Source organism: Fopius arisanus, unplaced genomic scaffold, assembly GCF_000806365.1.
Source record: "Fopius arisanus strain USDA-PBARC FA_bdor unplaced genomic scaffold, ASM80636v1 scaffold00126, whole genome shotgun sequence".
Lineage (NCBI taxonomy): Eukaryota > Metazoa > Arthropoda > Insecta > Hymenoptera > Braconidae > Fopius > Fopius arisanus.
In genome coordinates this window covers 266,493-282,674 of record NW_011887865.1, presented here as the reverse complement: position 1 = coordinate 282,674, position 16,182 = coordinate 266,493, and the positions used below count along the sequence as shown (strand labels likewise).

The 16,182-nt window shown below is 37.0% G+C and overlaps 1 protein-coding gene across 2 annotated transcripts in view; it reads left to right on the top strand.

Moving 5' to 3' along the window:
• The first annotated feature begins 1,097 nt into the window (after window positions 1-1,097).
• The window catches only part of brp (bruchpilot), a 47,221-nt gene continuing 32,136 nt past the window's right edge, over window positions 1,098-16,182 (top strand). For both annotated transcript variants that reach the window (XM_011313623.1, XM_011313622.1), the window contains exon 1: window positions 1,098-3,551. In XM_011313623.1, the coding sequence (XP_011311925.1) occupies window positions 2,772-3,551 (780 nt within the window). In that variant the 5' untranslated portion in view covers window positions 1,098-2,771. The remainder of the gene's footprint in view (window positions 3,552-16,182) is intronic.

The following is a 16,182-nucleotide window of genomic DNA, read 5'->3' as shown; positions in this document are numbered from 1 at the left end:
TTCACAGGTGTACCTTTTTCCCTCTCCCTCGTGGTGACGATATCGATCTCCAGTAAATTTAAACGAGCCATGAAACAACTTCAACAATTCCCGTAAACCGTGGAATCCGATAGAACCAATAATAGATAAATGGCGCAAGTGGTTGAGCTACTTGCAAAATAATTCCACGATTTTCCTAATTTTCCACGGAATTTATTAAAAAATTTTCCCAACCAAGTGGTTAAGCGGTTCGAGTCAGACGGAATATGCAGTACGCTAAAGTTTCGGAAAAAGTCTCGCCAACTTCTACGTTTTCGAAATACCTGTGGAATAATGAATAAATTGTTTGTCCGTTTACCTGAGTGGTGATTACGCATTAATGTTTTTTTAAATAAAAATGTTTTTTTTATTTATACTCGAAACGATGAGCATCAGTCAGAAAAAAATATAGAATAAACTTTTCTACTGCTAACAAAACTTTCAATGGGAAATACTTCTGGGTGTTTTTATTTATTTCTATTTTTATTTTATTTTATCTATATGTTAAAGGGGAACAACAAACGGAACTCCTTTAAGACGAACAGAATTTTCTCCAACTTCTCTCACGAATTTTCCTCAACTCTCAATTGTTAACAATATTACAACTCCTTAAATATTGGATGCGTCCAAAAAAGGACAGAGTGCTTTTTTTATTATTAAAAACTGATAAATTAATACAACGATATTATTTCCACAATATCTACAACGATTTTCCACGGGGTGTATGGGCTGGCGTGAATTTTTTCCGAAATATCAGTGCGCATTGACATATATGTATCGTTACGGGGAACCCCCGTAAACGTGACACACCATCCCCATTGATTATTTCCTCCCCCCTTGAAATCGATCGAAATCCCCCCCTCCGTTACGCGACGTTATTGACCCCGGAGTGTCCCATCCCCCGTGTCGTCATCACCGCGAGCATTTCTCACCCCTCGGAACCCTAAATCGGGGTTGCAAGTACGCGCAAGTGTTTGCACTGCGCAGACGCTTGCAGCGGTGGCGCCTTCTGGGGATGTACCGCTTTGGGTACTCACCGGTGGAGCGGTCGAGCCTAGAGTCAGTGCTCGCGCGGATCCGTCGCGACGTCGATCGAGCCCTTTTTTTTTCCACCGCACACCATCAATAAACCCGCACTCGTGTACCAACTGGGGGGGGGACTCGAATGGGCATTTGTACTAGTAAAAAAAAAAACCCTCTCATAACCTTATCGCGTGTGTGCATGTGTGTCCTAGCGCCTCCTGGTGGACGGGATAGGGGTGGTGAAGGGGGTTTGACCGAGGAGGGAAATTTGAATAAATAAAAAATATCGACATCGCAACCCTTCGCCTCGAGACAAATAGACGGGATTTTTTTTTGAGATGATATTTGTTTGATGTATGTGCTGAGAGGTGTATTAATGTGTCTGTGAGGGAGAGAAGAGAGGGCAGTGGAGTGGTAGTTGTGAGGATGAGATCGATTGGATAGGCGGTGGATACGTGGAACGTTCACGGGGGTGGGATGTTTCACAGGGAATTGATGATACAGATAATCTCATCTGTCGGAATGACAAAAAATGCAGTCACTAGTCTGGAGACATTTTGTTCTGTCAGCAAATGGCGGATAAATTGTCGGGGTGAATTGAATACGTGGGGCAAGTGATATCGTGCGTGGGTAAGGAAGAAACGTCAAGGGTAATTCGAGAGGACGAGAAACGAAAATTTGTAACGGATGTTAGCGCGATACCGCGAGAAGGAAATGCGGCCAGTGGTTTTGATTCGTTGAGGTACTCCCATGGTTTTATTCAGGGTAAACGGGTCAAAGATCGATAGCGGTGAGTCGAGTGTCCTGACACTCGTGTTCTCATCCAAATTCTCCGAATTCCATTCTCATGACATCGATACGATGATGATCCGTTTAGTCCAGATATGAGTGGTATCATTTGGAGATGTCCTGGTAGATTACATGGAAGAACATCGACAGGGTGAAGCGTCAAGTGAAGATCCCAATGTCGGCGAATGAATTGGACAGGTGTAAATAATTGTTGGACAACATCCGGTCCAAGTGATCATCACCAGGTCGATCAGGATGAGCCACGAATGAACAGCCCTGTCCATACGTGAAACAGGACGATTGAAGGTCGATCGATGACACGAAGGAGAGGAGTCATGATTGATAGAGTGAAACGAAAAGGCACATCAGCCGCAGAAGCTTGATGTGGACCAAGTCATCAAACAACCTCGTGAAATTGATGCCTGTCATTGAGCACGTGAGGAAATCGATAAGCCAGTCAGCATCCGAAGGGGTCACCACAGTGGAGATAAAAATCTACCCTGCAATTGAATCGGAAGTAGTGGCTCCATTTTGCCAGTGGAACAGACCCTCATCAAAACCTCTCACAATTGAGAATCGAATGAAACAGTTAATGATCCCCTTGGACGAGTGGAGGAGACACCGACAGGAGCTCCACCTTGAAGAAAGTAGCAATTGGGAGACTAAGTTGGTGAGGAAGCCAGAGAGGGAAGTGAAAAAATCGAGATATATCTGGAGCGGGAAAACGTAGGCAAGTGGGTCAGGTCGGTTAAAAGTGAGAGAGATAAATCATTGGTGGATGAGAGGATAGGGGTGAGAAGGAGGTGATCGCGGTGGAGGGGATTTTGGTGTAGATAAAAAAAAAAGGGCAGTACCGGAAGTGAGATTAGGGGAGAGAGATAGAGTGAGTGGATACGGGGGTGGGAGGGGGAAAGATAGAGAAGAGAGACGTTTATTGAGATATGTCTAGGGACCCTTACGCCTCAAGTGGGGTGGTTGGTCCAGGTGGTGGGACTAGATCACCGCGTAGTGGTAGACGCGTAGGGGAATTGCCGACAGTTGATCGTAGTCCTTCGAGGACTTATGCCAGTGGACGGGGTAGTCCACTTGGACGAAAACGTGGAACGAGAAGTGGTAATAATTCACCGGAACACCTTGGTTATGGATCGTATCATCATCATCAGTTGAGTAGTCCTTTTTATTCACGCGACGAGGATCTTGGTAGTCCAGTTATGCTGGAGGAAAGGGGCAGGAGTATGTCAACAGGGGGTGGTGGTCATCACAGATCACGAAGTGCCTCGAGACCGGCAATGTCAGGGGCTTCAGGACTGTCAGCCAGGTATACGAGTTTGGATCGGGCGTCAGCTGGAATTCTCGATCATGATCGAGAATTTGTCCCGATACGGGAGCCCAGGGAGCGCAGCAGGGATCGCGGTGGATTGTATCTGGATGACGATATCTATGGATCGAGATCAGCTAGGCAGAGTCCCAATCCACATCTCCTCAGGGATGGTGGTCTTTATATTGGGGAGCTCCAGCATCAGAATAATGATCTTCAGAGAGAGCTTGGGAACCTTAAGAAGGAACTCGAGCTCACTAATCAGAAGCTTGGCAGCTCGATGCATAGTATCAAAACGTTCTGGAGTCCTGAATTGAAGAAGGAGAGGGCACTTAGGAAGGAGGAAAGCACCAAGTACAGTCTTATCAACGAACAGCTCAAATTACTCAACTCGGAGAATCAGGTAGGCTATTTCAAGTTTTATAACAAGTGCAATAATCATATTTTATTTTCATTCTATGTCTATATATATGTATAGACATATATAACATTGCATTATAACATCCACAAAATCATAAAATCAATTTAAAAACGACTTTCAAACCATTTCATATATTTATACTCAAATATTTCGTATCTCTCCTCATAAAATCATCAAATATTTTCCTTTAAGGATATACATTGTAGAATTTTTCTTTTAATCAGTCGTTTTGAGAGCTAATAATACTGGACTAGTCCTTGAAAGACTCGACAGATTTGATATCTTACGAGGAAGCTGTACTCGTTGAAAAACAATTGACATAGTCAACGAATGCATATCGAAGAATCGGGTAATGAAATTCAATTGAAGGATGTATACGGAGATGTTCAATAATGCGGGCTATGTACTATATCGTCAATATCACATATGCACGCAGTAAATATCCAACTGCTCATACATTTCATCTTGCCAGACGTAGCTATATACACATGTACATTATTCAGACACAACACGTGTCCAGAGATTTCATCTGCGAGACGAGTGGTAGAATGAGTCATTGGCTCGACGAGTGGAAGAGCGACTGATGCTCTGGATTCTTTGGCTTTTTGCCGCGACCTTAGGCCCGGATTATTTTGATATAATGCCACCTTTCATCGGGTTCATGGAAGAAAGTTGAAAAAACTTTTCGGTGGGATGCCTTATCGATCCTTTTGTCAATAGACGGTTGAATGCGAAATTGTCGGGTCTTTTTGATCGAATTAAATGGTGAATTTTATACAAAGTGAATGCTCGGGCGCTGACTCATGATTTTCCCGGACAGGAAGGCGCAAATGGTCTTTGGTTTCCTGGAGCAGTGCCTTCACTTGGACTTCCTTCGTGAGGATGCGAAATTTTATTTATTGTCTTGATGAAATGGAGGTACGCCGAACCGTTCGGTCCAGGCTTTCATTTTTTGTTCAATATTGAGGATTATCTTAGGTAGATATTTGTGATCGGGGAGGGACGCATGGTGGAGGGATTTTTCAGGTTTATTTTTTGGCAATTTCGGATGAAATTGTCGGGCGTATCTGGAAATCTAGCAAGAGACCTTTTTTGTAGAGAATTTCCTTGTCACGAAAGAGGTTCTTTTGTAATCTTCTATGAAGCTAGTTTTCAAGATTTTTATTAGATCTTTAGATTTCTCATTTGGAAAAAGGAATTCTCAATTTGTTCGGAGGTGCGTTCTTCTTTGAGAGGACTTGACGAACATTTTTTTTAATGTTAATAATTATTGAAGGAACTCACTTAGTCTTGTCTAACATGATTCTCTTTTAGAGCAATATAATTCTCATAATTGAAACCTAATAGGAATTCTCGGAAAATGACGCTACTGGAGAGATACTGTATTAAAAGTTTCTTGATAGTTCTTTTACGTATTTTCTCAATATTTTCTTGAGATTGTCGAAATATGGGAACATCTTTAGATTTTTTGATAGTCTAGGAGTTTTTATTTTTTCATTTATAAAAATTTCATTTATCCATTTCTTTTTTTAATTTTCTGAAAAATAATCGTCCGATAAATCCGGAAATTGATGATTGATTTTTCTAAATTTTCTTGATTTTTTTTCTTTATAAACCAAAATTTTTTCGTTCTCCCAGATTTTACAATAAATCTACGAATTTTGCATAAAAAAAATGATTGAATATTCAATGAGAGTTTCAGTTGTTGTATATTTATGCAAAAAAAACTTCCTAAACTAAATGGCATAACTGAATTGTTAACATTTGTTCTGACATTTGATTCAATATTCAGTTAGTTGACAAATTTATTCAATGTATTCAGGCACTGAGTCATCAAATAATCTTGTTTACCAGTTCAGTTGATACGTTCAATTATATCTCCGTCAACTACAGGTCAACCGTATTTCGAAAATTCGGGACAACATCCAGGTTTCCAGTTTCTAGCATCACCACAAATTTGAGGTTTCAATGAACTGAAAAAAGTTCATTAATTTGCTACCATAAAAAATCAACGCCCCTGTCGATAAAAAAATACATCCACCATTAAAAAACATTAAAAACAACAATCATTAAATAATTAAAATTAAAAACCATAAAGATGACGTACTCATTCATAAAAAACGATAAACGGAGTGAAATTAATCCGTAAATTACACCAATCACGAAACGTATTTGTCATTCATTAAAAAATCATGATAAAAAACAATAATAATGTTCACAAAAGGGGTTAATTAATGGAATCACCACGAGTTCACGGTCTTTTCGTTGGAATTTATAAAAGCATCTCCATTAATTGCTTGAACTCGTTAATGAATTACTCTGAAGTAATTCGCACAAACAGCGATACAACCAAGGGAATTAATCGAAATAAAAAGTGAATAGAAAAAATTGGAATAAATGAGACACGATAGAGTTCTCCAGGTGTGATGTAATGAAACGCCATACGAAGTGGGAAAACCGTCATAAAAGCTCTGTACTATCGATTTTCCAGTATTTTCCAGAAAACATGGGTTATCCCCTCGTTGCCAGAAAGAAGTCAAGTCACTGGCTTTTACTATGACTTCCAACCACGCCAATACACTGCCCGAAGTAGGTCGTAAAAAAAAAAACAATAGTCCCTTTTTCAAGACAGAAACCACTTCGGTTTTTTAACCACTTCATGGGTTTTTGTTTCAACCATTCTAATAGCTTCCATTTTATTCGAGAGTGAGTGAAGTACAATTGGAGGGGATTTACAATGTTTATAAATACATTTGGAACGAGTAAGGGATAGTGAAAGGGTGAAATGGGGGTAATGGATCTGTTATATTTTTGAATTTATTCAAGCAAGACCTTTCACGCCAATTGGAGACAGAAAAAAAAATACCAACGTCAATTGATCATCAATGGAACAATTTAAATAGTCCGATAAACCTGTGTATTATGTAATTAATGGAGGAACTAATTAACTTGAAGGAATATCTAACAGAAGTATTTTCGCCTGCTATTTCTACGAGTTTTTGTACGAGAAAATAATTGATAATAATTGATAACGAATTGATTGTGGAATAACTGATTTGAAAATTATGATAATTATTTCCGCGAATTTTTACGCTATTGGAAATTCAATTAGATTTAACATTAATTTTTCCTGTCCTTGAAATACAACTTTTTAATTCTTTATAATTAACATCCTGAATTTAATTGAACTTTCCAGCTGAATAGGAATTTTCATGAGACATGTAAATATGTAAAGATGCAAATGAAATTAAATCCCAGAGCATTAAGATTTAAATAGCACTGGTTGGTGAAAAATAAATAAATTCCTAGCAGTCTAGCTAAAACTGGATTAAGCAGCTGATTATAATGGAAATGTCATGTACTCTCCTCGCCCTACAGCGAATTAATTATGAGTAAACGATTACGTATCGATTCCAGAATTTTCTTCAAGTCCATTAATCAACGATGGGGTATCAACTCCAGAAATTCCTTCAAATCCATTAATTTCTCCATTAACCACATAACAACCAGATCTTTAAAAATCTATTTAAGCTGTTCTATTGTTTAAACAAATAAATTTATCTCGGTGAACACGTTGAGATCTAGATGAAATAAAACAGAAGAGTTAGATTTAAATAGGACTGGTTGGAAGAATAAACAAATTTGTAACCGTTCAGCTAAAACTAGATCAAGCAGCCGATTATAATGGAAATTTCATGTACTCTCTCTCCCCTGCAGCGAATAAATTCCCAGTAAGCGATTACGTATCGATTTATTTGGCTTTTGATTCTAAAGAATGCAGGAAGGTGAGCAGTTGAGTAACGATTTCTCGTGTAATTTCCCGCGGAAGAGGAGGTAAATGAAAAATTCAATGAATTTATTCGCGCAAATCTCAATGGTACTCTAAATGATGCTTTCACGTGCATTATGCACATTAATACGCTCTTTTGAGACACAAAACATGGTTGCGATTCTAGGGTAGGTAGTCGAGTGTTATTCGCGTGTGTAGGGCTTTTGCTACTTGCGGTTTTGGTTTGGTGTTCGTGTGTCAGTGCAAGTTGGGATATACTGTACTCGGCTAACTCGATGTTATATTTAGGACGATCAATATATAACCTATGGTATATCCGATTATTGTGGTTTATACGAAACACATGGTATTTTTAAGAAATTCACTAAAAATAGGGGAAACACGTGACTTTATTATTTCAATTAATTTTTCGTTGTTTATTGTTTTTATCATCGAATCAGAGATCGGTTGATAATATTGCTTCCATCAATATATATTTACATTTGTGTTTTGAAGTTAGTAATTTTTTTTATTTTATTTCGTATTGTTTAGATGGAGTTAATTTTATTGTTGCATTTAATTTTCATCTTGATAGAATAATATTAACTTAATTTCGAGATTTTCATCATCTCTGCTTTTTTTTATATTTAAATAATAAATATAAATATAAATATAAATAGAGAAATTCATTATTAATTAAGTTTTTGGAAAAAAGTCGATTGACCGTCAAATGAGATCCTCCAAAATTAAACAAACGTTAATAATGCAAAAAAATTGGAAATAATGCCTTACATCATCGAGTGGATATCAAGTACAAAGTACACTTCACTCAAGTATATTTCTTTCATGTAATATAAACCGGACTCAACCATTTGTCAATGAAAAAATGTTATTTTGTAGAAAAGTCTTTTTTCCGCAGAAAGTCGTTGTTCCCTTGGGCCGGTGGCAATTTTTTTTTTCATTTCCCTCTTTTGGTTCCTCGGAGCGATATATTATCATCTACGAAATAAATATATGCGGGAACAGCGGTTGATGAGAAAGTTAACTGTGAAAAAAAGTCACTTTCCCCAGGCAAAAGTTATGGATTATTATTCCGGGCTAATGGTTGAAGGAAAATTTTTTCATTTTCATATTTTTTATTTCTTTGAGCATTCTAAAAAATTTTCTCATGGAAAAATCTCCTTAATAAAAGAAAATCTTATGGATTCTCACGAGAAATTCGAAATATTGTAGATCTCTGGTTAATATTACTGATTATTTAAGTAATTGATTATCTTTTAACGAGACTAAGAAATTGAGTAATTAATCATCTTTTTTGGGGATCACTCACACGATTCCACTTCCGATTGTTTTTACAACGAATTTCTTTCTCGTTAACTTCATATCAAATTTTGCTTAATGAGATATTACCCTTGATTAGAACCCCTCCTTTCCTTTATCACGCCTTTACACATAGAAAAGAAAAATGGCCAGTCAAATTATTCCATTTTATGACATTTAATGTCAAGGCCGTTGAGTTAGTGACATTGAGACATCAGATAAAAAGAATCCCTCGGTGGCATTTACACAGTGAGATTGATTATCCGATGAATAAAACAGAAGAGGCACATCCTGAAAAATCAACCTCTTTTCCGGCCATTTCCCCGGTAGAAAATGGTGGGAGAAACGAATTAAAGATACGAATAGAACCAGATGCGATAGTGGCTGCCCCAGTGCAGAGTTTACCGCTCAATTTTCAAAACTTCACCGACCATTTTGCAAATGCTCATGTCCAGGAAAACTTTCGCAGTCATTCTGGCATTTCACCAAAGCGACCAATGAACTCAACGGGATGCGAAAAGAGATTTTAACAGAATAAAAAAAAAAAAGAAACTGCTTACACTTACACTTTGCCAAAACTACTCTCGATTATACGCATTCATGCACTTCCGCCGAATTCATTAGTATTCGTTAAAATTTTGCAGAATTTCGTTTGAGTCCTTGGCTGGATAAGGATTACCGTGAGGGCATGCTTCTCTAAATCAATTAAGGAATTAGGAACCGGAGTAATTAGAGAGTGATTGTCAGTGACATTGATGAACGACTCAGAAATTTTCGTAGTCGTGCGTTCATTTTTATGAATTTTTGAAACTTTTGAGAATTCTTGCAAAACTGAGAACTTTAGAAAATCCTTCCACTGTGACCAATCTCCGGAAAATATTAAATAATAATAAAACTTGAGAACGGTATATTTTTCACGCCCATTTTATCAACCGGAATTTGTAAAAAAAATTTGAAAATGAGATGTTTTATCCAAAACCGACGATTTTCACATTTTTTTGAGGAATTTTATTCGAATGGGATTGGAATTTTTCGTATTCGGTGGGTTTTAATTTTTCCATCACAGCCGCGTGAATTCTCCTTGGAAATTTTTCCCGTCGGACGACTTAATGAGGATATGAGTGGTGTATCATGTACGACATTGAAGTATGCGTACACGTGCATTAACAACACTTGACGTCCATTGGGTCGATCTGCCTTCCTAAATTACCCACACACAAGAATCCTTGTGCATGTGGGTATATGCTCTTCGACATCAATAATCCCAAACCCTACGCCGGCTTCCTCATGTAAACCTACACCAACACTCACCATAAACTCTCGGCTAATGACAATAAAATTTATTTGCCTTGAATTCTCGTCACGCAATAAATAAATCAGCCAATTAATTCTTACGGATTTTAAATACTTTTATCATTAACTATATCTTATCAGGGTCATCTCGTGATTTTATTGGAATATTCGGGATTTTTTAATGAGAAAATAATTTACTTCTTTGCATTCTGCATTTTTTTCGTCTTAAATGTTGATTTTATTGTATTTTCTGGCGATATTGTTACTTAACTTTTGTTTTTTAATAAAATACTGGGAGAAATTTGTGGAAATTCCTGTAATTAAGGGATTTTTAATTGGATTTTTTAATTAAAGATCAGGAAAATGAGGTTTTTTGGGTTAAATGATCATTGATATGGCGGTGAAATCTTGTATTTTCTGGTTCATCGTGAAAATTCAAGGTCAAATTCTATTGAATTCCCAATAGATTGGAAATTCAGGGAAATTATTACCTGAATTTTCCCAATGTTAACAATTTTCTGCTGCCATATAGGCCTGAAAATTGGGAATCACAAGAATATTCAGGGAATTAATTGATTCACGAGTAAAAAATTTTGAGATTGTTTAAATTTTCAAGTGTAATTTTTAATAGTGTATTCCAGACAAATACACTTGTCGTGAAATTGAGGGAAAAATCGGGTTTGTTTCATTTTTCTCGGTTTACATTTTCCCTTTTATTTGGAAAACGAAATAAAAGATTGGGAAGGCTATAAAATTTCCTATCCAAAAGTTCGTTCAGTAATTTCCCCCTGAATTCTTCCTTCGAGAGACTTTTACGGGGAACTTACTTCCGTCCGAACGGGCGGAAGAAGACAATAGGGAAAATGGAGATTTTCTTCATAAAATTCCTGCGTTTGTTTTTGCAAATTGTTTGAAGCAAGTGAGTTTATTAAAAATGTTGGAGTTGTATTTTTTGGAAGACCACTCGCTGAAAAAAAGATCTTTCCAATAATTTCTCTAACTTTTTCATCCCAGAAATGTTTTTAAAAAATCACAATTTGTTGTTTCACTACATGTAGAATGAGATAAATTGTGGACATGTAAACAACAATTTAACCAACAAAAACACATCAACTATAATAAATTCATAAAAAAAAATCTATTTAAAAAATGATCCGTTTCCCATATCATAATTTATGATTTCCCAGTCATAAAAAAATCGAGTCTATAATTTCCATAATAATACCCAAAAATAATTTGCATCTTCACCCACATCAGACCCAAAAAAAAAATGCTAAAAATTCGGTCAAACCGGAAAAACCGATTGCCCTGAGCCCTGGCCCCGAAGAATCCTTCAATTAAATTCCTGCATTTATCTCCACACCATCAATTTAAAAACTAGCTTGATTCCTCCTTAACTCAGCCGCCATCCTCCCTCCATCCCTCTTCGAGCCGCACTCTCGTCCTTTTTTTTTTTCATTTCACCCAAGAACTTTTTTCCTCTTGGAAAAGAGGTCAGGCGCAAGTGAGAGACATCGAAATGGGACGTCAAGACGAGCCAACAAGTAAAAATGAGACGGAACAACCGATGGTATTATCGAGCGGTTTTCTCCCTCTTACCCCTCACCACTCTCACACAAATTTCCCCTCTTTCATCCCTTCCTCCACACCACCCACGCCCTCCACAACTGTTTCGATACTCCGCTCGTACTACGCCGGTCTAAACGTACAGAGAGTCTGTGCTCCAGAAAGCTCAAACTACCAAGAGTAATTTCACCAATTCCATCCCCACGTTCACGTTTTCACGTTCATCCCTCTCCTTTCAGTCCTCATTTCAATCGACCTCTCCCCATCCCTCGTCCTCTTACACCCCGTATCCTTGGAATTCATCCGATTTCACATTATTTTTTTATTTTTTCACTTATCCACCTTGTATCAATTAAATGGCATCCATATGGTCAATTCAGGCGTTTGAATAATCTTCAACAAATTGAGTGGAAGAGTTTTGTTGGATTTTTACGGCCGGTTAAATAGAGCTATTCATTTTTCTGGTGTGACGTGAAGGGGGCCATCGCTTTTTTTTATCGATTATCGATTTGAGAGGAATATTTTCAGCGGTTTGATGAATGGAGAGGAGAATAATCGCGCAGTCGAGAGAGAATGACGTGTGTTGAATAAATATGTTATTTATGGTTGGATTTTTCGGCGGAAGTTATTAGGGAACTTTGGAGAATATTATTAAAGATATTATTAAATATTAGAATAATATTCCTATTATCACGGTTATTTCAGTCAAGTAATTCACTCAAGTAAAAAGTAATTAACAGTAATTACTTTCTCGAATATTCTAATCAAACTCGTAATAGTAATTCGTATTTTCCATCTGTACTAGAAAATAGGTGATCACTAGAATCTGCAAGGAATTAATTTATTCGTGGTTATATTTAAAATTTTTAATTTACACTGCAATTGTCGAATATAATTCTTCGAGCTTTCAATGCATCACGTCCTAATGAACTGTCGATCTCATCGAAACAATTTCCACTAGTTTTTTCTCCATCCGCGCAATTTTGTTATTGACATGGTAATAAACTTTGATAATAACGACACAATCGCCGTCAAAACTTATCAATGAATCCCCCTAGAACTTGAAAATTCGCGATCCATCCTCAAATGAACACCGGGTTCCCTGACAACTTCCACTTTTATACGTTGTTCGTGCCAGGTATAACGATCCCTTGACGATCGTTAAAGATTGCGAACACGAAAGGGTCAGAAGCTCATCAGAGCACAACCATGAAACGTGCGCAACCTCGTATTGTATGCAAGCCACAGTCTTCACTTTTGCACTTTTTCCCTTCTCTATTTTCCCCCTTTTCCCCCTTTTCCCCTTTTTCCCCTTTTTCCCCTTTTTTTATCCTCTCATGTTACCCCACAACATATACGCGTGACCCATCCCCTCCCCTGCCCCATGCATTGACGAAAAAAAAAAGACTGTACGCCATTGATTACGATCGATGGAAACTCACTCATTTTTTTTGAAATTCTTTTTGATTTTGAAAGAATAAAGTAGGTCTCACAAGTTCGCAATTGCTAATCAATCGTAATTGCTTTGAATTGAAGGGTTACCTTATTTTTCCGCCATTTTAAATCTTGGGGCGTCTTAAGGCCGTCCACAAAATGGCGGATCACAGCGGGTGACTCCTCAAATCTTTTGTTTTTCTGGTACAGAACTTCTATTTAATGGAAATTTCAACGAAATTTTAGCGTTCTAAATTTTTTAAGTTTTCTTCAGCATTCGACAGAATCATAGAAGAATTGAAAAGGTGTTCGATGTTTTCCATCATTTGGATTCTCAATAAGGCAATCAGTTCTCTTAAAAACAAATTAATCACGAAACAAGACTGGGCCATTAAAAAAAATCGACCGATCGAAATTGAAACAAATAAAAAATCCTCAATTTTAATTTTAATTAAAATACACTTTTTAATTTTCATTTTTATAGGGGGATGGTACCAAAGTCTCAACGAAATGTTAATTTGATTATTATAAATATGAACCACATCGAAAAATTGTATAACATAAAAAATATATTTTCAAAAAAACCGCCACCTTGCAAGGGGGAGAACACCCTTAAATGAGGTTTTTGCTCAGTGTGAGTTCGAGGGGGTATTGTCGACGATAATTTTCCACGTAGTTGGTATAGGCCCATGCAGGTTACCCGGAAAGAGAATCGATTCTTCCACTGGGGTACGTCGACCTCGGTAGACTCGGTATTTTCCTCAAAGAGAGGGTTGGGGGTAGTATACCCTCCCCAGCCGGCTCGAGAGACCCTTCATATAACCTCTAGCTCTGCGATTTTTGTTTCATTATTTTTGCCTTTTTTACACAACCCTTTTTTATCCCCGAGGTTTGTCTGAGAGCCGGCGACACCGGAAAAATGTCTCTGACGGATACGCCTGGGGCATGCCGACCTCGTCGAATTAGCAATCGACCGGATTCACCGGAAATTACAGGGATTTCGGGGGTGATGAAGAGGCGAAACGAATATTCGAGGTGCTAGTGTTTTTGACATTCAAGTCTACCTCAGCCAGGAATTCATTTTACTTCAGGAATTAATTGTTTATTGAAAAAAAAAATAAGAAAAAATTCTCATTTATTATAGAATTATGACTCCTCGTTTGTTCACTTCAATTTTCAAAGAATTTCCATCAGTTTTTCTTTTAAACTCAAACAAAAATTCTTTAGCGAAGTTGTAAACTAGCATAAGTGCATTTTTTCGACGCCAATTTTACCCGATTTCTCGAAATTGAAGGAAGATAACGATTTTTTCGTGAATACCTTTTCTCTAGGTCTCATCATTTCCTATAAAAAATGTCTATACGAAAAATAGGCTATCTCCTTTCAATTCTGAGATATCGACTGAAAATTGGGCTCGAAAAAATGCACTTACCCTAGTTTACCATTTCGCTACAAAATTTTCTAGTTCTGTTCTGTGAGACCCTCACCTATCTACATACGCCATTTCTAATATTGAAACCTCATCTCTAAAAGGGAATGGAAAGAAGCAACCTCAAAGACGATCAGTGCGATATCAGCACAAAAACCGTCAAACCGACGACCCGCAGTCCAGTGGAATAGTATAACCACTCGTGCCATTGAAAAACGAAAAAAAAAAAAAAATGTGAGGTACACGAGAGTTCTGGGATTGCAGTAATGGTCGAGCACAAAAGATGTACTCTAGAGTTTTTTTTAGTGTGATAACTTTGTGGTATTTCACTGGCAATGTTGCCTTTCAATCAAGATTCAGCCTGTGGGAAATTGCTTCCGGCGGATTATCCGTTTTTGATAAAACATAATACCGGCCTGTTCGCAGCCCGCAAATTCTCGTGGTATTATGCATTATACTCCCGATAATCACATGTTATTTTTATTCACATAGTACCAATTATCGTGAATTTACAGTGGATTTTTTATCTGTGGCTGCGTCTCTGGAAGTGAATTAAAGGCATCGCCACTGAAAATTATATCCTTATCAATTTACTCGTTTGACTCGCGGCATTCCCTTTAAAAAATTCTAAATTCAGTGTGACATTCTTAAAGCCTGTGACAAACATATATTATTTATATGTATATTTTATATTTTTAATAAAAATGAAAGTTGAAAATATCAAATAGAAATTAGATGTATCATACGATTATTTTATTAATCTTATTTAATATCTCTGAATATTCATATTGTTAATGGAATATTGAAATAATCTTGGAATTCTCACGAATTATTAAACAAACTTAAAATGTTATTATTCTTCTTCTTGAAATGTAATACAAGCCAGTCTCCTGAGAATTACGGCTAGATGGCACATGACATGTCACTTTCATTCCTAACAAAGTGTCCAATTTACACGAAGAAAAATTTATAGTAAAATTTCCCCTGGCGGCTAGTAATCATACAACATATTGCCTCTGACGGAATTTTTACGGACATTGACATTGTCGTTATAAAGAATACGATCAGTCCATCCATAAAAAAATTTTATTCTTCTCCGTTAACTCAAAAACGTCGGAATTTTCATTTAAAAAATTGTAATCTAAATGATAATTTCTGTAATTGAATCTGGATTTGTGGTTTAGAAATTGAATCGGGCTGGAATGAATTTGGACAACAAATTATTTTTTAATCAGTTACTGAAAGATTATTGTGATTCAACTAGAATTATTCTCTTTGTTATCGATTTTTTGTTTGTTTCCACATGGAATTGACTTTTAAAATAAAATACCCGAGGCAGTGTACACAAGATAGGTAATAGGATCTAAGAAAAAGGGCTTCGTCTTAAACCCAAAACAACCATGTCGCTTTATCTATATTTTCCCTCAGTACCTCGTGTGTACTTTTCTTGTCTCCTCTGTGCATTGAATTTATTTTCTCGAATCGCCCAAGGAGAATACAGATTAACCATAACGATGCGAGGACACGAGAGGGATTGAAAGAAAAAGAGGTGGAGCAGACAAATAGGGAAAGGGTGAGGAAATCGAATTTACCCCTGGTCTCGAGAGGTTAATGCCTCTGGAGGAGGCTAAAGCACTTCATAACAGTCGAGACAGATACCTATAAATTGACACGAGACAAACTCTTACTTTTAAATAATTTTGTAATTACACTCTCAAGACCAATTACTGAATAATTCAGGTTTATCCGAAGCAAGAAATCCAAGAAATCCAAGAAATCATTCTCTAACAATTTTATATCAA